The sequence below is a fragment of the Ranitomeya imitator genome, chromosome 5, assembly GCF_032444005.1.
Source record: "Ranitomeya imitator isolate aRanImi1 chromosome 5, aRanImi1.pri, whole genome shotgun sequence".
NCBI lineage: Eukaryota > Metazoa > Chordata > Amphibia > Anura > Dendrobatidae > Ranitomeya > Ranitomeya imitator.
In genome coordinates this window covers 55022507-55045666 of record NC_091286.1, presented here as the reverse complement: position 1 = coordinate 55045666, position 23160 = coordinate 55022507, and the positions used below count along the sequence as shown (strand labels likewise).

At 43.7% G+C, this 23160-nt stretch overlaps 1 protein-coding gene across 1 annotated transcript; it reads right to left on the bottom strand.

Annotated features, from left to right (window-relative positions):
* Positions 1-1041: 1041 nt before the first annotated feature.
* Positions 1042-23060, bottom strand: CHAC2 (ChaC glutathione specific gamma-glutamylcyclotransferase 2). The gene is made up of 3 exons (XM_069768683.1): positions 22830-23060; positions 4265-4300; positions 1042-1454 (listed from the first exon to the last, which is right to left on the bottom strand). The coding sequence occupies exons 1-3, from the start codon at positions 23049-23051 to the stop codon at positions 1071-1073; spliced, it is 642 nt and encodes a 213-aa protein (XP_069624784.1). The 5' UTR covers positions 23052-23060; the 3' UTR covers positions 1042-1070.
* Between the last annotated feature and the right edge of the window lie 100 nt (positions 23061-23160).

Below are 23160 nucleotides of genomic sequence, written 5' to 3'. Positions count from 1 at the left end.
CCTGGTTTATTTGACATTGCTTTAATTGTAAAGAAATCTTTTCTTCTCAAGAGATCAGCCATGTCTCCTTACTGTCCTGTGTCTGGCTGTAGAACAACCAGCTGCAGCAGGAGCCTCCCGCCTTTACCTTGTAATTCTGCAGGAGGAAAGGTCACAGAGTCCCAGGCCGGGATTAAGTCAAGACTAACGTGAGGATGATGCAGAAAATGCTGTATACACGCGAGCAGTGAGGATAAATATATTTCTTGCTTAATTTAAACATCCACATCTAGGTTTAGTCTTTTCAACAGTAGCATTGTGTGCTGGATTGTACGCTTTGTCTGGGGATGTAGTGGTTTCGCCCGGCTGCAGCCTGTCTTCTGCGCATGCGCAACTTCCGTGTATGCGCATTTTGTGACTGCCAGTCACCACCATTATGAATGTTAAAGTTAAGAGATTGCAATGCAGCCTGTTTCATGCTACAAATTGCAGATTCCCTAGATCAGGAAACAATAGAACCGTAGCCGCTTATGACCAGAAGGAAGGAAAAACAGATTGTTCGATAGAAGAAACATTGAGGGCTTTTTTTTCTCTATTTGGACACCTCCTAAAACTCTTAGCAGCACACGGAATATCTAATTTATACTTTACCTTCTATGTCAGGCCTTAATAAATGTTATATTATAAAAGCTCTAAAAAAGAATTGTTCACTACTTGTACAACCAATCTGAATCCCTGTGTTTCCCCCTTACGAAAACAACACTTCCATCAGATACGAGTGGTCCAAAGATGAGGAGAGTGAAGCTGCAGGGATTGTGTGACATAATGTCAGGCAATCCCCGGGTGAGGCAGGGCCGACCCTGCTGGACCGGTGCCAGAGGTGAAAGTAAGTGTTATTACTTTACAAAGGGAAAACGGGGATTCAGAAGGGGTTTTCTGAGTAGTGGACAAGCTCTTTAAGGTCTATGGAGTGAAATCACTAGAATTGCTTAACCCATACAAAATATCCCAATAACTGCTCTGATATTCGCAACGCATAAATAAAATCAGGACACATTGTCTCCATTCCTACAGGATGAAAGGGATAAAATTTATATACAATTTATACTTTGTCGACTCTCCAACAGTTCCCTCACTAACTTCTCTAAGGAGAAGAGGTGCTCATCTGCCTCTTCTGGTACCAGGTTCCTGAGGGAATTTGCAAGTTCAAAGAGGTATTCGGTGTTTTTCCCACTGGGCCCAACGGCATTAAAAATCTGTTCAGCGATGTCTTCTAGGGGAGCGGGTCCAAGGTAGTTGGGGTTGTCACAGGTTCCGATATACAGGAGAACGTTGAATGGTTTTATTGCAGGATCCTTTGGGTAAAAGACAACAGTCGTAGTCCGGTAGCCTCCTTTCTCTCGAAAGTCAAGGTAGGCCTTCACTTCTTCTTCCTTTCCCTCTGGAAGTCTGTAGGCAACACCCCATACACAGCCCTGGTAAAAGGGAAGCAGACTTGTTTTCAGACATTGATAATATCTAGAGAGTTAAGTCACTTTATATCAATATGTTTATCCAGATTTGTTAATAGGCGTCTCATGAAGGTACTTGTTCCCCTTCACGACATGCGCCGTACTATTACTGCGCATGTCGTGTCTCCGCTTGAGCCCACATCAAAGACGCAACATGTCAGCTGTTTTGTACAGCTGACATGTGCGCGCAATAGCGGCGGGTGGAATCGCGATCCACCCGCCGCTATTAACTAGTTAAATGCCGCTGTCAAACGCTGACAGCGGCATTTAACTACCGTTTCCGGCCATCGGGCTGGAAATGCGCTCATCGCCGACCCCCGTCAGACGATCGGGGGTCAGCGATGCGTTGGCATGACAACCTGAGGTCTCCTTGAGACCTCTATGGTTACTGATGCCGGCTTGCTGTGAGCGCCACCCTGTTGTCGACGCTCATAGCAAGCCTGTAATTCAGCTACATAGGAGCTGATGATCACTGCTATGTAGCAGAGCCAATCAGGCTATGCCAGCTTCTAGCCTCCCATGGAGGCTATTGCAGTATGGCAAAAGTAAAAAAAAAAAAAAAAAAAACAACTCTTAAAAAATATGAAAAAAATAAAAAAGTTTAAATCCGCCTCCTTTCCCCCCATTTAAAATAATAATAATAAAAAAAAATACACATATTTGGTATCGCCGCGTTCAGAATCGCCCTATCTATCAATAAAAAAAGGATTAACCTGATCGCTAAACAGCGTAGTGAGTAAAAAAATTCAAAACGCCAAAATTTCATTTTTTTGGTCGCCGAGACATTGCATTAAAATACAATAACTGGTGATCAAAAGAACGTATCTGCACAAAAGTGGTATAATTAAAAACATCAGCTCGGCACGCAAAAAATAAGCCCTCACCTGACCCGACATCCCGAAAAATGGAAACGCTATAGGTATCGGAAAATGGCGCAATTTTTTTTTTTTTTTTTAGCAAAGTTTGGAATTTTTTTTTTCACCACTTAGATAAAAAATAACCTAGTCATGTTAGGTGTCTATGAACTCGTACTGACCTGGAGAATCACAATGGCAGGTCAGTTTTGGCATTTAGTGAACCTAGCAAAAAAGACAAACAAAAAACAAGTGTGGGATTGCATTTTTTTTGCAATTTCACCACACTTGGAATTTTTTTCCCGTTTTCTAGTACAAGACATGGTAAAACCAATGGTGTCGTTCAAAAGTACAACTTGTCCCGCAAAAAAATAAGCCCTCACATGGCCATATTGACGGAAAAATAAAAAAAGTTATGCATCTGGGAAGGAGGGGAAAGAAAAACGAAAACGCAAAAATAAAAAGGGCTGCGTCTGGAAGGGGCTAAAGAAGCTCCTGCAGTGGCGACTCTCGAGAAGTCCTAAAGCTGCAGCTAAACCATAAAAACAACTCTTATAGGGAATCTATCAGGAAGATCAACTCCAAACCACATTATGTTAGGTGCTATGGGCGTGACAGAGCATCGCCCCAGCAACTGTCCACACCAAGCCTCTTTAGCTTGACTGATAGCTGCAAGGCAAGTACCCCATGCTTGGGAATGCAGATAGCAACAGATAGAGATATATATATATATATGGTGTAGATAGATTTAGGGTTTAACCATTTCCTGACATATAAGTACGTCGTATCAGGTCTCTTTCTTTGATGCAGGTTCAGGACCTGGGCCCGAATCTTTCCCTGCACATGATTGCTGTGATAATCCACCATCATCTGCCTCTAACAGCCAAGAGTGACACGCAGCTACACAGATGGACGTTAACACTAGGACTACTGGACTCGTGAACCTTGACTAGAACTACTGCAAGTAAGTAGTCAAAATGACTATACCAGTAGTCCTAGTGTTAAACTGGTAAATGCTTTTCTAACCACCCAACAGCTCCGACCTTACACGATCCTGAGGCACCATAGTGGTGCCACGACTTCCCGATAACTTCTACATATTTTGAGCAGCACAAATATAGCACATTCTATGCACAATGGAAAAATGCTGTATAAAAAAAAAAATTTAAATAGGGAGTGCGGGTTGCTGTACTTTTACTTGCATCTTTTCTCTGAGTTTTTACTTAGTATGTGCAAATAAAAAAAGCTAAAATTCTAACAAAAATAGAGAAAGGTGAAGCCTAAAACAGACTCTTGAAAGGACAATTGAGTGTGTGACTAAACGAGCCCTGACAACAGCCGGCACATGGCGGAGGGATAATGGTGCGATAAGGACAACTTTAATGAACTGTAAAGCACACAGAAAGCGACAGAACAAGCAGCGGATATAACAATTAGCCGGGGCTGCGTGTGGACCTGTTTATCTACCACTGAGCACATCATGACACTATTACATTCCAGCTGCTATTATCCGGGACACTGGCCACTCGCTTCATGGTGGCGGATCTGTAAAGCTGCCAAGTCTATGTGTTCTATCGGTCGTGTATAGCAGGGAGAAATGTCCTGGAGCAGAACATGGCACCATAAGAAGCAAAGAACGCAGTTATGTTTCTTCCTTATTGTGCAATTTTTTTATTTTTAAACCCCCCTTTTTTTTCTTTTTTTTTTGTAATATAAATTATAGCTCTGGTTCAGTAGTTTTGATCAGTAAAATCTGGACCCAGAGACCCCCAACCCGGCCCCCCAACCCCATCAATGGATGCACTCAGCTGATCCTCGGAAAGAGAGCAGAGCGGTCTGAGAAGCCGCACACTTTCGACACAGGGGGTAGAAATAATTTGATAATAAAATGTACATACGTCATGTATAGATTATATTTACCTGTGGATCTTCGACCAGTGTCACAACTCTTCCGGGCTAAAAGAAAGAAAATGTAAAGAAAAATGTTATTTGATTACAGGATTGAAGTAGGAGTCTTAGTACTATATCATTTCCAATTCCCAAGGTTAAGAATTTGTCCATAAGTCGAAAATGGTGGATTTTTTATTTTTCAAAGAAACAGCGCCCCCATAGTCCATAGGCCAAGTATGGCATTGCAGTTCTCCCAATTCACAGGAAATTGATCACATTTTTTTTACTTTGTATGAAGATACTTTATTGCAATAGATTATGCACCAGCCACCACTTCTAGGAGAGCAGAGCAGAGCGCACGACCATTTCCGATCTCCATAGATAATGGAGGGGAGGTCGTACATGTGCAACTTGGCTGCACTCAAGCTAGAGCTCTGCAGAGCACCATTGTCAAAATTACTGGGGGTACAACCACAGTAAGGCCGGGATAACACATACGTGAGATACGGCCGAGTCTCGCAGGTGAAAACCCAGCTCTGGCGCCGGCACTCCGGAGCGTGCAGCCGCACAGCAACACATGGAGCTGCACGCTCCGCTCCCAAGTGCCGGCGCCAGAGCTGGGTTTTCACCTGAGAGACTTGGCCGTATCTCGCGTATGTGTGATCCCGGCCTAAATTAGACACTCTCCCAGGGTTGTGTAGTCGGTAAGTCAAACCTCCGACTACTCAATTTCCCCGACTCCCAACCCCACAGCACTGGTCACTACTGAGCATGTACATAAAGTGCAGCACAGATTCATCTCATCTACAACCCCACAGCACTGGTCACTACTGAGCATGTACATAAAGTGCAGCACAGATTCATCTCAGCTACGACCCCCACAGCACTGATCACTACTGAGCATGTACATAAAGTGCAGCACAGATTCATCTCATCTACAACCCCACAGCACTGGTCACTACTGAGCATGTACATAAAGTGCAGCACAGATTCATCTCATCTACGACTCCACAGCACTGGTCACTACTGAGCATGTACATAAAGTGCAGCACAGATTCATCTCATCTACAACCCCACAGCACTGGTCACTACTGAGCATGTACATAAAGTGCAGGACAGATTCATCTCAGCTACGACCCCCACAGCACTGATCACCACTGAGCATGTACATAAAGTGCAGCACAGATTCATCTCATCTACAACCCCACAGCACTGGTCACTACTGAGCATGTACATAAAGTGCAGCACAGATTCATCTCAACTAAAAGCCGAGATCCTTAGATCAGGAATAGAACAGACGTTTATAGGACATTTCATAACTTTCCTAAATTCTTATGAAGACATTTACAGCACATCCTGCATTGTACTGCTGTACCCATTTTATTATATATTTTAGGAGTTGGTCCATTTTATACCGGCTCCACCAAAATGGACACTCCGACTACCCCCTATGGATAGGAGTTCGATTACATTTTTAGTAATAACCCTTTAATGCACAAACACCCCCCACCGAACACGAGCAGAATGAATCATAGGGAATATGAGCAGTCACTTAGCAGTTAGTAAGGAAGCGCATACAGTGTAGGTGATCCACAGCTTTAGCTCCAGCCTTTCCGGGGTCTAGTGCCGACTCCTGCTCAGGTCTCAACGTTTTAGCTGCAGTGGTGACGTCATGCCGAACGTGTGCATCAATACTGTAGCCAATCACTGATCGCAGCGGCCGTCCTGAGGTAGACAGCACAAGCCGATAAGCAGTGATGTGCTTTGTCGACATGATGTCAACACCCAAAACACCAAGACTGCTGCAGCAGCGTTAAGCAGTTGCTACACACAGGAAGTGTCACTACCTGCTGTGTTTATGAGGTCAGAGCATTTGGAGTCCACTTCCCTGAAGGTGAAAAACCACTTTAACGCCAGATTCACATGTCCAAGTTTCCTAGATATCATATTGGCCACAATGACAGACAGGCCCAGAGTCTCCCGACGCAAATTCAACAGCCCAAACACATACATGACACTGTTGTGTTTGAGTCAGGAGACGCTGCTGCCTATCTGCGCGCTGCGGACCATGAAACACATGTGTAAATCCGGTCTTAGTATGATGGAGCGTGTCACTCCTAGTCAGGTGGAGGGTCTCCTTGCCGTTAGCGCCCTGCACTCTCTTTGATGCTATGGTGTTTTTTATTTTCTGCATGCTCTTAGACGATGCTAAAATGTATCCAGGCGTTAGGGAGATGTTTGGGCAATGTGCCCACGATGACTTTTTGATGCATTTTATTATGTGGAGCATTTTCGCTGAGTAAAATATGCAGCGTCTTATGGTTATGGTATGTGCACACGCTGCGGATTTTGATGCGGATCCGCAGCGGTTTCCCCATGAGTTTACAGTACCATGTTAACCTATGGGAAACGAAGTCCGCTGTGCACATGCTGTGGAAAAAAACGCGCGGAAACGCAGCGGTTTACATTCCGCAGCATGTCAATTCTTTGTGCGGATTCCTCTGCGATTTTACACCTGCTCCAATAGAAAACTGCAGGTGTAAAGCCGCAGCGGAATCCGCAGTAGAAACCGCGATAAATCCGCAGGAAAAACCACAGTTCTCCAGAATACGTGTGCACATACCCTTACAGTTACACAAAAAAGTGAATGTAATTTATAGAAATCTCCCGTCCACAGCGCTTTCTTTCCCCCCCACAGCGTAAACTGACCTGTGGTGCATATTTCACATCCACAACAAGTCAACTTCTCTTGTGAGTACGCAGAGTTTTATGTGAAGATTTTCCCCATAGACTACAAAAAGATTACAAAAGATGCACAAAATCCACAGGTGAATAACGCACAAGTGTTAAATTCAGTTCTGCTACTGCTTCAATAAAGTTTTGTCAAAGCCAAATACCAGGAAGCATCAAAAACAAAGCAGCTTTATTTAAATCATGACAACAACAAGAGACAAAAAGTGAGAAAATAAATAAAAGAAAACACAATGGATAAACACAAGTCACCTAATTTACTGAAAAGGTGCAGAAATGGCCCAGAAAATCTACAACATCAAACACTCACTCAAGAGATAAGGTGAATAAACAAAAATACAAAAACATAAACAATTATTAATAATATTGAAATGCATACATAAACATGTAAAAAGAGGGGAAAAACAGACAATGCCAAAAACTGACTCCTTGAAAAAGCCATTATCAGGCGAAACGTGCGTTGGAGGACACAGGAATTTACTGGGTATGGACTTTGAATAGTATAAGGATATAATTATTCTCTTTACTCTATTACCTATGCCTTTTTGACTTGATTAATGCATGTTTCCAAATGTATTTAGGCTATACGTAATGGTTTTTTTTTCTGACGAAATGGTAGTTTATGATTTGGTCCATATACCCACTCCAATTATAGCACGGGGGTTTTTTTTTTTTTGCATTGTCTATTTTTCCCCTCTTCTTACATGTTTATGTATGTATTTCAATATTATTAATAAATAGTTTTTTTATTATTATGTTTTTGTATTTTTGTTTATTCACCTTATCTCTTGAGTAGGTTTTTTTTTATAGTATTATAGGGTGATATCCTATTTATTATACTGTTTATTTGGTGTTGTATTTAACATCAAACACTCACCAAACCCTCGCAGTGGGAGCGTCACCTTAAAGGAGGACCCACCCCAGGTCAGAAGTGGCAATGTTTGCTCCTCTGTTATACCTCCTGGGTAAAATAAATAAATATATATATATATATATATATATATATATATATATATATATATATAATATTATATTATATTATATTATATTATATTATATTATATTATATTATATTATATTATATTATATATATATATATATATATATATATATATATATAAATATATATATTTTTTTTTTTTTTGCATCATCATCGCTGTCCCCATTGGGGCTCACAATCTACATTCTCTATCAGTATGTCTTTGGAATGTGGGAGGAAACCGGAGACCCTGGAGGAAACCCACACAAACACGGGGAGAACATACTAACTCCTTGCAGATATGATCTTCGGTGGGATTTGGACCCCAGCGCTTCAAGTGCCAAGCACTGAGCCACCGTGCTGTCCATGGGATCATGTAGTAAGCACAGTGTCGCCTTTGCAGATTTTTCTATCCAAAATGCTGAGCACCTTCATACAGTAAATTATTTGCTTGCTACAATGCAGAGATTTACATCAGGACGTTTTGTATCAGGACCAACTGACTCAATGCCGACAAATACAGTGATAACAATGCAGCCGTTCATACAATGTAATTGTCGCACTGCATTCTGGGGTATTTTTGTATACTACTTAGTGCAGCGGCCTCGAGGCTATATGTACACACTAAGCACCAGATTTGTGCTGAAATTTCCAAATCTCTTGGCAGGAAACACAGTATGAAACAGGTGTGTTTTTTCTACAGTGTGGGGGAAATAAGTATTTGATCCCTTGCTGATTTTATAAGTTTGCCCACTGACAAAGACCTAAACAGTCTATAATTTTAAGGGTAGGTTAATTTTAACATTGAGAGATAGAATATCAAAAATAAAATCCAGAAAATCACATTGTATAAATTATATATATGGGATTAAGGTCAGGAGACTGGCTAGGGCAGGCCATGACATTAATGTGGTTCTTTTTGAGATACTCCTTTGTTGCCTTGGCTGTATGTTTTGGGTCATTGTCTTGCTGGAAGACCCATTTTTAATGTCCTGGTGGAGAGAAGGAGGTTGTCACTCAGCATTTTACAGTACATGTCTCTATCCATTCTACCATTGATGCGGTGAAGTAGTCCTGTGCCCTTAGCAGAGAAACAGCCACAAAACATAATGTTTCCACCTCCATGCTTGACAGCGGGGATGGTGTTCTTTGGGTCATACGCAGCATTTCTCTTCTTCCTTCAAACACAGCGAGTTGAGTTAATGCCAAAGAACTCATTTTTTGTCTCATCTGACCACAGCACCTATCCCCAATCACTCACAGAATCCTCCAGGTGTTCATTGGCAAACTTCAGACGGGCCTGCACATGTGCCTTCTTGTGCAGGGGGACCGTGTGGGCACTGCAGGATTTTAAACCTTTACGGCATAATGTGTTAGCAACGGTTTTCTTGGTGACTGTGGTCCCAGCTACCTTGAGATCATTACCAAGTTCCCCCCCGAGTAGTTTTAGACTGATCTCTCACCTTCCTCATGATCAAGGATACCCCACGAGGTGAGATTTTGCATGGTGCCCCAGAGCGATGTCGATTGACAGTCATTTTGTATTTCTTCCAATTTCTTACTATTGCACCAACAGTTGTCTCCTCACCCAGCGTCTTACTGATGGTTTTGCAGACTGTTCCAGCTTTGTGCAGGTCTATGATCTTGTCCCTGACATCCTTATAAAGCTCTTTGGTCTTGCCCATGTTGTAGAGCTTAGAGTCTGACTGATTAATTGAGTCTGTGGACAGGAGTCTTTTATAAAAGGTGACTATGTAAGACAGCTGTCATTAATGCAGGTGACGAGTTGATTAGGAGCGTCTAATTGGTCTGTAGGAGCCAGAACTCTCAATGGTTGGTAGGGGATCAAATACTTATTTCTCACTGTAAAATGGAAATAAATGTATATAATTTATACAATGTTATTTTCAGGATTTTATTTATTTATATTCTCTCAGTGTTAAAATTAACCTACCCGTAAAATTAAAAAATTATACACTGTTCATGTCTTTGTCAGTGGGCAAACTTACAAAATGAGCAATATATGGGGCCCATTATACTGTATGGCGCAATATATGGGGGTCATTATTCCGTATGGAGCAATATATGGGGCTCATTATTCTGTACTAGATGGTGGCCCTATTCTATCGCATCTGGTATTCTAGAATTTATATGTAGTTTATTTATGAAGATTTTAGAATAATAGAATGAATACACAGAATTTGGCTGGCCGGGCGCGCCCAATTGGCGAAGCGTGGTTCAAATCCCGTGCCAATTCACGGCCGGATTGCACCTGTCGCTGATTGTTCGCGGCAGCCCACGCAGTATACTGCACAGCCCACGCAGTATACTGCACAGCCCACGCATAGGCAGCATCAATAGTAAAAAGTTGGTCACACAGAGGGTTAATGGCAGTGTTAACGGAGTGCCTTACACCACGTTATGCCGCGGTGTAAGGCAGTCCGGTTAAAGCTATGTGGGCGCTGACTGGGGGGGGGGGATGCGGAGTAGGGAGGGGGCACTGACTGCAGGGGAGGAGGAAGGGGCCAATTTGCCGCCGGACTGTGCCCGTCGCTGATTTTACTGAGGTAAAATACTGACCAAATACTGCTAGTGTGACGGCAGCCTTAGACAATTATACAGTAGACGGAGCAACAAATGGGGCTCATTATTCTGTATGGAGCAATATATGGGGCTCATTATACTGTATGGAGCAATATATGGGGCTCATTATACTGTATGGAGCAATATATGGGGCTCATTATTCTGTATGGAGAAATATATGGGGCTCATTATACTGTATGGAGCAATATATGGGGCTCATTATTCTGTATGGAGCAATATATGGGGCTCATTATACACCGTCCTGATGAACAGGGCAGATTATGTCAAGATGTGCATGGATATTTTGGCCGATGAGACGACGTATGAGGTGTTACGTCGTGACCCATCCCCTGAGTATAGGAAAAGTCTTAATGACATTTTAACTAGAGCCCTGGAAGCCCATCTGATCTCAAAAAACGAACTGAATTTCCTTTTACCTAAAAGCCCTGTTATTGCGACATTTTATGCTATCCCAAAGATCCATAAGGGGTACCCCCCGCTTAAAGGTAGGCCAATAGTGTCGGGGATAGACGCTCTGGGACACAACAGTAGCGTCTATCTCGACCAGGTGTTGAGGCCATTTGTTGTAGCTCTGCCGTCGTACACGAGAGACACAACTGATTTACTGACCAAACTGGATGGGGTCTCTGTGGAAGCAGGGACAACACTTATTTCAATAGATGTGGAGGCCCTGTACTCAAGTATTCATCATGAGGCAGGCCTTAAGGCAGTTCAATATTTCCTGAATACATGAGGCAACCATTTGGCTCCACATAATGACTTTGTGATGACCTTGCTTGAGTATGTTTTGTGTCATAATTTTTTCCTTTTTAATGGGAAGTTCTACCACCAGCTCAGGGGCACCGCTATGGGTAGCCCCTGTGCGCCCACTTACGCGAATTTGCTCCTGGGCTGGTGGGAGGACACGGTGGTCTTTGGGGACGGGGATGCCGTCTGGGGACCCCATATACAATTTTGGGGTCGTTACATAGACGACATCCTCGTCCTCTGGACTGGAGACATACCTACCTTCCATTCTTTCATGGAATATCTTAATGATAACCAACTAGGTCTCAGGTTTACGTTTGAGGTGGGAGGAAGAGAGATCTCATTCCTCGATGTCCATTGAAGAAAATGGGTCAATAAAAACTACCCTCTTTCGCAAACCGACGGCGGCCAATGGCCTGCTAAGGTGGGAGAGTTATCACCCGACCCCAGTTAAACGAGGGATACCAAAAGGACAGTTTTTAAGACTGAGGAGAAACTGTTCCGAAAATGGAGACTATCATAACAAAGCAAGAGACCTGAAAAAAAGATTCACGGATCGTGGATACCCTAGGGCACTACTTGAGGAGGCAAATCAACACGCCAAAACCATGGACAGGACAACACTGCTTCATCCTCGCCAAAAGGGGAATGAGACCCCCAAAACAAGACTCATTGGTATCTTTGATGATCAGCAGGAAAGGGTTATGAGCATATTAAGGAAACATTGGGGGATTCTGAGAACAGACCCAGACCTTAATAGATGGATCTCCCCCTATCCATCTGTCACCTATAGGAAGGGTAGGTCCATTAGAGACATGGTGGTCGATAGCCACTATAATCCACCAAAAACGAAAGAGACTTGGTTGGTGAATAGATCTGTGGGGACTTTTAGATGTGGTCACTGTAGCTTCTGTAACTATATTGCACCATCGAATACGTTCCAGAGCTCGGTGACAAAAAGGATATATAAAAACAGACAATTTGGTAACTGCAAAACGGAGGGTGTCGTCTATGTCTGTACATGCTCCTGCCCGATGGACTACGTAGGGAAAACAAAACGACAACTGCGGGTCAGAATGGGAGAGCATCTAGGAGACATAAGACATGGGCGAGATTCTCCATTGGCCAGACATGTCAATTCTGTGCATAATGGGGATAGTGACTGCATCTCGTTCAAAATCATTGAGGTAGTATACCCCTCTATCAGGCAGGGCGCCTGGGATAATAAGATCCTCCAGCGAGAATGTAGATGGATTTTCTGGCTGGAGAGCATGAGCCCTCGTGGGCTCAATGAACAACTGACATATACCTGCTTCATCTAAGACTGCTCGTGCTAGGGATTTTATTTCGGTAGATAACTCTTTTAGTCCATTTTTTCTTGACTGACTGTTAAGTCTAAAGATACTGTAGGCTATTCTTTTTCCTGCAGTGATACCCTCATCAATGGAGTCTAAACAATCTCCGAGTGTGGGCATTGAGGCCCTCCGGTAAAGAACATGTTACACAGAATACAGTGATGTGTGTGGAGGTACACACATGTAATGGCTGCAAAGTACATGAGATAGCCTGGTGTCTCTTTAGGGTGTAAAAAGTACGTAATAACTTTTTTATATCACCCATAATAATAAGGTCCCATGAGACTGGGCATAGTATCGATATATAGCAAAAACTTGGTGTATTTTTTAATGATTATACTATACGGAAGATGGCACAAATAGTGTAATGCATCATATGGCCATATTATATCTGTATGGACTTGGTGCTAATTAGCCCTCATTACGTATGTCCAGAAAATATGAGCCAGCAATCCCCATGACCTTATGTATGAGAATGAGAGCGAGCCGAGAGGTAGGCGGCTATAAGATTAGCAGTGCGCATGTCAGCGCTGGCTGACACGCATCTGCGCTCCACTACTCCGGGAGCGCTGAAAGGCACGTGATGAGGAGGCGGGAGCGTACACAAGAAGTGCGGTCAAGTAGTGCTGGCATCACGCACCAGCGAGATGCATTTGCGCCCCACAACCCCCCACCCCCTTTCCCCGCAAGAAATGGTGGGTGGGACTTCAGCCTTATATGCATAATGAATACGAGGAATCAGCGTGATCACTGCGCATGTCGGTACTGGTGAAACGCAGTTTGCGTTCCACTCTATCCGAGAGGTCCGGGATGGTCATGTGATGACGGGGAGGGACTTAGCCCCACAGTGCATAATAATCGCACGTAAAAGATCTAAGAGCGGCGCTGACGTCCTTGAAGGTAGCCTTTTTGGCTGCAGAGTAGACAGCTGTCTCTAAACAATACGGTACTGGGAGCCATTAAGTATAGCGTGGTTACCTCCGCACGCCATTATCCACTTCCTGAGCCATTGCTGCTATACCCCAATTTATCCCCTGATGAGCCCCCATACTGGGAAGGGGCGAAACGCGTAGGGATGGCGAGATGGGACGAACTATGTCACATACTCAGATAAGTTTTTCTATTTTTTCAGTCATGGCAGACCGAACTTAGCACTTACTTACACGAAAGTAATGAGGGATTGGCCTCAGGCGTCTTGGGCTCCTATATTTGCAGGCCTAATTAAAATGAGAGACGCCATATGTAACACCTGATGCATTGATGTTTTCATTCTATTTTTGATTATTTGGTGTTGTTTAGTTCTATATGTTTTGCATTTTTCAGCTTTTACATCTGATGTTGAGCCTGTATGGCACCTAGGGTGCAAATTTATATATCATCCATCTAAATAAGCTCTCATGGGACGGAGCATAGCACTTATTTATATGAAAAGAATGAGGGATTGGCCTCGTATGTGTTCATTATATGTGACATCAAATATCTCTTAGACAAAAGGGCTCGTATTTGATCTAGTATAGCATCTATAAAAGAGAAGTTTTCTGGGGGATTGGCCTCAGCCACCTTGGGTTTGCTTACATATTGGCCCAGTCTAAATTAGAGACATCATATATGATACCTGGTATTTTTTTCTTTTGTGTCTGATTATTGTTTTTTTCTTCTTTTTAGTTGAATATATTTTTTGGTATCTGACATCTTATGCTGAAATCTGCTATTTCTGTATCTTAGACACCCAGTCTAGTAAGCTACTTCTTGTGTGGGTTCTAGGTATAGGTCTGCCGCTTATGACATGTGGATTATGTACTAACTAAAATAGTGACATATTAGTATTTATACTAGGGGTTTTTACCTCTTTATAACCTCAGAAGTATCTATGAGCACAGGAGTGGTGCTCTACTGTACCCCATAATCCTGGTTTTGTTTATTGCTTGGGTATTGTTATTTTTTTGGCTGACATAGCCCTGGGGTACATGTAATTTAGTGGACTGTTTCGTAGCACTATTTTTTTGCTGCGGTTTTTTAGTAGATTTTTGTTACACTTTTTTTCACATTTTTTTCACGTTTTTGGTTAGTGTGACCTGTCTGGTCAATTTGTGTGTATGTCTGTGGGGCTCCTGGGCGTGGGTAGTTGGTAGGGCCCAGTCAGGGCAAGAAGGGACAGTCGATGTGGAGCGGGGGCGCCACATCGCTATTCAGGGTGCCAACCTCCGCTGTTAGGTAGGTTTAAGATACTCTAGGGCCACCTAACAGGGACTGCTTCAGGAATATATTTGGTACTATTTCCTGTATTTTTTCCTACCTTTCCCAAAACCCAGGTGGTTGATGTCGGTAGCATACATTTAAGTATATTTTTCTTTATTACATATTTTAGATATCATTAATAAAATATTTTTTTAGGATATTGTGCTCTTTTTGGTTGTCTAATCTAAGTATATCCTTATAATATTCTAGTTGGTTGTCTAGCAATATATGGGGCTCATTATACTGTATGGAGCAATATATGGGGCTCATTATACTGTATGGAGCAATATATGGGGCTCATTATTCTGTATGGAGCAATATATGGGGCTCATTATACTGTATGGAGCAATATATGGGGCTCATTATACTGTATGGAGCAATATATGGGGCTCATTATACTGTATGGAGCAATATATGGGGCTCATTATTCTGTATGGAGCAATATATGAGGCTCATTATTCTGTATGGAGAAATATATGGGGCTCATTATACTGTATGGAGCAATATATGGGGCTCATTATTCTGTATGGAGCAATATATGGGGCTCATTATACTGTATGGAGCAATATATGGGGATCATTATACTGTATGGAGTAATATATGGGGATCATTATTCTGTATGGAGCATTATATGGGGCTCATTCTGTATGGAGCAATATATGGGGCTCATTATACTGTATGGAGCAATATATGGGACTCAGTATACTGTATGGAGCAATATATGGGGATCATTATTCTGTATGGAGCAATATATGGGGATCATTATTCTGTATGGAGCAATATATGGGGATCATTATTCTGTATGGAGCAATATATGGGGATCATTATTCTGTATGGAGTAATATATGGGGATCATTATTCTGTATGGAGCATTATATGGGGCTCATTCTGTATGGAGCAATATATGGGGCTCATTATACTGTATGGAGCAATATATGGGACTCAGTATACTGTATGGAGCAATATATGGGGATCATTATTCTGTATGGAGCAATATATGGGGATCATTATTCTGTATGGAGCAATATATGGGGATCATTATTCTGTATGGAGCAATATATGGGGATCATTATTCTGTATGGAGTAATATATGGGGATCATTATTCTGTATGGAGCAATATATGGGGCTCATTATACTGTATGGAGCAATATATGGGGCTCATTATTCTGTATGGAGCAATATATGGGGCTCATTATTCTGTATGGAGCAATATATGGGGCTCATTATACTGTATGGAGCAATATATGGGGATCATTATTCTGTATGGAGCAATATATGGGGCTCATTCTGTATGGAGCAATATATAGGGCTCATTATTCTGTATGGAGCAATATATGGGGCTCATTATACTGTATGGAGTAATATATGGGGATCATTATACTGTATGGAGCAATATATGGGGCTCATTATACTGTGTACCGCAATAAATAGGGCTCATTATTCTGTATGGAGCACTATGTGGTGCCCATAATACTGTATGGAGGACTATACTGTCTGGTTTTTGTGCTATAGATATCAGTAATGTAAGAAGTGAAATCTTTGGCATTGTACTATATTTCTCTGCATCATGAATTATAGTATGTGTTAAAGGGGACCACAGACTCTTTAGCTCGGGGATCATGAAAACCTGGAGCCGGCCCTGGCTGTGAGGGGTGGAGAAGATGTGAAGTCAGCATTGCGATGAGTCAAGCATCTAAACAGTCACCAATATTAGCTGCTGATGAATCAGACCTGGTTTTTTTTGTACAAGCAGGACTCACTCCTGTAATGAGTGGGTTAGGTGATATGGAGCAGATTATGTTCCTTTGTGGGAAGGGAGGTAGAGAATAAGCTATAGAAAATGGAGAGAAAGCAAAACGGAAAATATGATTCATCTAGGGCAGAATTCTTCAGCTGCTGCAAAAAAAAAACTACAACTCCCATCATCCCCAGGCTATTATGGGAACACAAATCTAGGGTAAAGTTTCCGGGCTTTAGTTCTCAAACTTTCCTTAAGGATGCTTCTTAATACACGCATAAATTATTACATAGCTCTTTCAGACCTGATGAGGCAGCTGTAATTACGGTGAAGATCTTTTCCCACTTAGGATTAACATTTTTATTCTTACAAGTTGAACTGTAGCTGCACTCGTAAAATTCTCAATGTAAGGATCATATCACCATTCTGACATGAATTTGCCAAGTAAGTACACCAGCCTCATTGGGTAAAAGATACGTTAATTAATGTAGGCTGTTCATGGGATGAAATCTGGCGACAGGTCCATTTTCTTATTACACAGATGTTCTCAATGTGCAGCTCTCTGTCTGTTGACAAACTACAACGCCCAGCAGCTGGGGAACAAAAGGTTAAGGACTAAAAGTGCAACTCATGGAAAGTAGATCCGGTGGACTGGCAGCAGCGCTGATTGCTGCAGCCTTATGGTGTCCATACGCACCCATTCAGCTTTATCAGCTGCCATCTTCCCTGGGAAAGAAAGAATTGGGGGCTTACATTTAAACTGCCCAACTCTTCCCTTTCCCAACATCATCTGTCAGGGGACAGTCAGGAGCCCCCTGGACACATCAGATAGTCGGCGGTCCCACCAATATTGGCAGATTTGGTGAACACTATGCTTAGGTCTATGGGGCCAATACTGACTGATACAAGGCCCTAATTTAAGGCTTTATTCAGACATCAGTGACTTTTCTTATCAAACACACAGAGAAAAAAAAAGGACTGTTCCGTGATGGGTCCGTGTGCCAGTTTTTAGTTTCAGAGTTTAAGCTGCGATTTTCAAATATAGAAAAAAAATTCAATGTGTCTCCTGTCCACCAGCCTACATTCATACAACCATTAAAAAATAAATTTTAAAAAATAAAAATAAATAAAAGGAGGGGATCTGTATGAGATCCAAATTTTTTCCCCACTGGGCACGAAATTACGGCCGTGTGAACGGAGCCCTGCAATGTTAATGACGGACAGCGCAGGGAGGACAATGTGCGCCGCCGCCGCCGTCAAGGGTTTTTCATGGATCCATCCACTTGTGCGACTAATTTAGATCCTTGAGTCGGGTCAAAATCAGACGTCTCTGATTTTTATTGAGGATGTGGTCAAACAAAACCATGGGCACGTGAACAGCCCCATAGGAGAATGTAGGTACGTGTCCTGACTGACGTCGCGCTGGAAGAGTCTCCGGACCCCTCAGCTCGTCTTACATGTAACCTTCTGGCTGTAGGAGGGTATATACCGTGTATACGGCAGGGACTGCTCCGCAGCAGCACTAAGTAATCCATGTATGTAGGTTCTATCAATGACATGTAACCTTCTGGCTGTAGGAGGGTATATACCGTGTATACGGCAGGGACTGCTCCGCAGCAGCACTAAGTAACCCATGTATGTAGGTTCTATCAATGACATGTAACCTTCTCGGTATAGGAGGGTATATACGTGTATACGGCAGGGACTGCTCCGCAGCAGCACTAAGTAACCCATGTATGTAGGTTCTATCAATGACATGTAACCTTCTGGCTGTAGGAGGGTATATACCGTGTATACGGCAGGGACTGCTCCGCAGCAGCACTAAGTAATCCATGTATGTAGGTTCTATCAATGACATGTAACCTTCTGGCTGTAGGAGGGTATATACCGTGTATACGGCAAGGACTGCTCCGCAGCAGCACAAAGTGACCCATGTATGTAGATTCTATCAATGACATGTAACCTTCTCGGTATAGGAGGGTATATACCGTGTATACGGCAGGGACTGCTCCACAGCAGCACTAAGTAATCCATGTATGTAGGTTCTATCAATGACATGTAACCTTCTGGCTGTAGGAGGGTATATACCGTGTATACGGCAAGGACTGCTCCGCAGCAGCACAAAGTGACCCATGTATGTAGGTTCTATCAATGACATGTAACCTTCTCGGTATAGGAGGGTATATACCGTGTATACGGCAGGGACTGCTCCGCAGCAGCACTAAGTAATCCATGTATGTAGGTTCTATCAATGACATGTAACCTTCTGGCTGTAGGAGGGTATATACCGTGTATACGGCAAGGACTGCTCCGCAGCAGCACAAAGTGACCCATGTATGTAGGTTCTATCAATGACATGTAACCTTCTCGGTATAGGAGGGTATATACCGTGTATACGGCAGGGACTGCTCCACAGCAGCACTAAGTAATCCATGTATGTAGGTTCTATCAATGACATGTAACCTTCTGGCTGTAGGAGGGTATATACCGTGTATACGGCAAGGACTGCTCCGCAGCAGCACAAAGTGACCCATGTATGTAGGTTCTATCAATGACATGTAACCTTCTCGGTATAGGAGGGTATATACCGTGTATACGGCAGGGACTGCTCCGCAGCAGCACTAAGTAATCCATGTATGTAGGTTCTATCAATGACATGTAACCTTCTGGCTGTAGGAGGGTATATACCGTGTATACGGCAGGGACTGCTCCGCAGCAGCACTAAGTAACCCATGTATGTAGGTTCTATCAATGACATGTAACCTTCTCGGTATAGGAGGGTATATACGTGTATACGGCAGGGACTGCTCCGCAGCAGCACTAAGTAACCCATGTTTGTAGGTTCTATCAATGACATGTAACCTTCTGGCTGTAGGAGGGTATATACCGTGTATACGGCAGGGACTGCTCCGCAGCAGCACTAAGTAATCCATGTATGTAGGTTCTATCAATGACATGTAACCTTCTGGCTGTAGGAGGGTATATACCGTGTATACGGCAAGGACTGCTCCGCAGCAGCACAAAGTGACCCATGTATGTAGGTTCTATCAATGACATGTAACCTTCTCGGTATAGGAGGGTATATACCGTGTATACGGCAGGGACTGCTCCACAGCAGCACTAAGTAATCCATGTATGTAGGTTCTATCAATGACATGTAACCTTCTGGCTGTAGGAGGGTATATACCGTGTATACGGCAAGGACTGCTCCGCAGCAGCACAAAGTGACCCATGTATGTAGGTTCTATCAATGACATGTAACCTTCTCGGTATAGGAGGGTATATACCGTGTATACGGCAGGGACTGCTCCGCAGCAGCACTAAGTAATCCATGTATGTAGGTTCTATCAATGACATGTAACCTTCTGGCTGTAGGAGGGTATATACCGTGTATACGGCAAGGACTGCTCCGCAGCAGCACAAAGTGACCCATGTATGTAGGTTCTATCAATGACATGTAACCTTCTCGGTATAGGAGGGTATATACCGTGTATACGGCAGGGACTGCTCCACAGCAGCACTAAGTAATCCATGTATGTAGGTTCTATCAATGACATGTAACCTTCTGGCTGTAGGAGGGTATATACCGTGTATACGGCAAGGACTGCTCCGCAGCAGCACAAAGTGACCCATGTATGTAGGTTCTATCAATGACATGTAACCTTCTCGGTATAGGAGGGTATATACCGTGTATACGGCAGGGACTGCTCCGCAGCAGCACTAAGTAATCCATGTATGTAGGTTCTATCAATGACATGTAACCTTCTGGCTGTAGGAGGGTATATACCGTGTATACGGCAGGGACTGCTCCGCAGCAGCACTAAGTAACCCATGTATGTAGGTTCTATCAATGACATGTAACCTTCTCGGTATAGGAGGGTATATACGTGTATACGGCAGGGACTGCTCCGCAGCAGCACTAAGTAACCCATGTTTGTAGGTTCTATCAATGACATGTAACCTTCTGGCTGTAGGAGGGTATATACCGTGTATACGGCAGGGACTGCTCCGCAGCAGCACTAAGTAATCCATGTATGTAGGTTCTATCAATGACATGTAACCTTCTGGCTGTAGGAGGGTATATACCGTGTATACGGCAGGGACTGCTCCGCAGCAGCACTAAGTAACCCATGTATGTAGGTTCTATCAATGACATGTAACCTTCTGGCTGTAGGAGGGTATATACCGTGTATACGGCAGGGACTGCTCCGCAGCAGCACTAAGTAACCCATGTATGTAGGTTCTATCAATGACATGTAACCTTCTGGCTGTAGGAGGGTATATACCGTGTATACGGCAAGGACTGCTCCGCAGCAGCACTAAGTAACCCATGTATGTAGGTTCTATCAATGACATGTAACCTTCTCGGTATAGGAGGGTATATACGTGTATACGGCAGGGACTGCTCCGCAGCAGCACTAAGTAACCCATGTATGTAGGTTCTATCAATGACATGTAACCTTCTGGCTGTAGGAGGGTATATACCGTGTATACGGCAGGGACTGCTCCGCAGCAGCACTAAGTAACCCATGTATGTAGGTTCTATCAATGACATGTAACCTTCTGGCTGTAGGAGGGTATATACCGTGTATACGGCAGGGACTGCTCCGCAGCAGCACTAAGTAACCCATGTATGTAGGTTCTATCAATGACATGTAACCTTTTGGCTGTAGGAGGGTATATACCGTGTATACGGCAGGGACTGCTCCGCAGCAGCACTAAGTAACCCATGTTTGTAGGTTCTATCAATGACATGTAACCTTCTCGGTATAGGAGGGTATATACGTGTATACGGCAGGGACTGCTCCGCAGCAGCACTAAGTAACCCATGTATGTAGGTTCTATCAATGACATGTAACCTTCTGGCTGTAGGAGGGTATATACCGTGTATACGGCAGGGACTGCTCCGCAGCAGCACTAAGTGACCCATGTATGTAGGTTCTATCAATGACATGTAACCTTCTCGGTATAGGAGGGTATATACCGTGTATACGGCAGGGACTGCTCCGCAGCAGCACTAAGTGACCCATGTATGTAGGTTCTATCAATGACATGTAACCTTCTCGGTATAGGAGGGTATATACGGCAGGGACTGCTCCGCAGCAGCACTAAGTGACCCATGTATGTAGGTTCTATCAATGACATGTAACCTTCTGGCTGTAGGAGGGTATATACCGTGTATACGGCAGGGACTGCTCCGCAGCAGCACTAAGTAACCCATGTATGTAGGTTCTATCAATGACATGTAACCTTCTCGGTATAGGAGGGTATATACGTGTATACGGCAGGGACTGCTCCGCAGCAGCACTAAGTGACCCATGTATGTAGGTTCTATCAATGACATGTAACCTTCTCGGTATAGGAGGGTATATACGTGTATACGGCAAGGACTGCTCCGCAGCAGCACTAAGTGACCCATGTATGTAGGTTCTATCAATGACATGTAACCTTCTCGGTATAGGAGGGTATATACGTGTATACGGCAAGGACTGCTCCGCAGCAGCACTAAGTGACCCATGTATGTAGGTTCTATCAATGACATGTAACCTTCTCGGTATAGGAGGGTATATACGTGTATACGGCAGGGACTGCTCCGCAGCAGCACTAAGTGACCCATGTATGTAGGTTCTATCAATGACATGTAACCTTCTCGGTATAGGAGGGTATATACGTGTATGCGGCAGGGACTGCTCCGCAGCAGCACTAAGTGACCCATGTATGTAGGTTCTATCAATGTGAACTGTGACGTGGCGTCCGATACATATATTGAGTAGGATTTATAAGGTATAGCCCATTGGTTTGCTGGTCCTGGCGTGTTATAAGGGGCTCTCCCTGCGGTGGAGTAACGGCCATCGTGGTCCTCCTGGGTGAGGCTCAGCTTGTGGGGGCCCTTTATAAGACAACAAGCAATCAGATCAAGTGTTCTATTCCCCTAGCAGGACTAAGACAACAATATACTTACATAATACACAATATTGCTCTTGGAAAAAAGCAAGAAAACAGGAGAGAAAAAAAAACTGACATGAAGGGGTTAAGTAAAAAAAAAAATTCCTTAACTGTCGGCCGATCTCGGGCCGATCTTTAGTGGTGACAGATGCGGAGGATGGGCAGCATCAGGCAGGGTCACCGTGACAATGGCCCCTGTGACCCTGCTGACTCGGGAGGACCGTGCCGGCTCTTACCTTGCCCGGGACCCCTCGGTGGTCAGTGCTGCCCTGCCAGAACCTCCTGCTGTAGCACGTGATGTAGCCCACCAGCTTCTGCTCGTAGGGGAAGTCCACCTTCCAGATCAGCGATCCGTACCCGAACACCCACATGATGAGCGGCCGCCTCTGACACACCGACACCAGGTCTGCCGGCCGGCAGCGGCCAATGTGGGCGGGGTCTCTCAGCTCAGCTGTCATCCAGCCCCGCCTACTGATCTGCCCGTCTAGTGACGTTACACCGCATGGCATTACGGGAAATGTAGTGCAACGTCATGGTTACGCTTTTTGAACGAGCTTTATTGCTTCG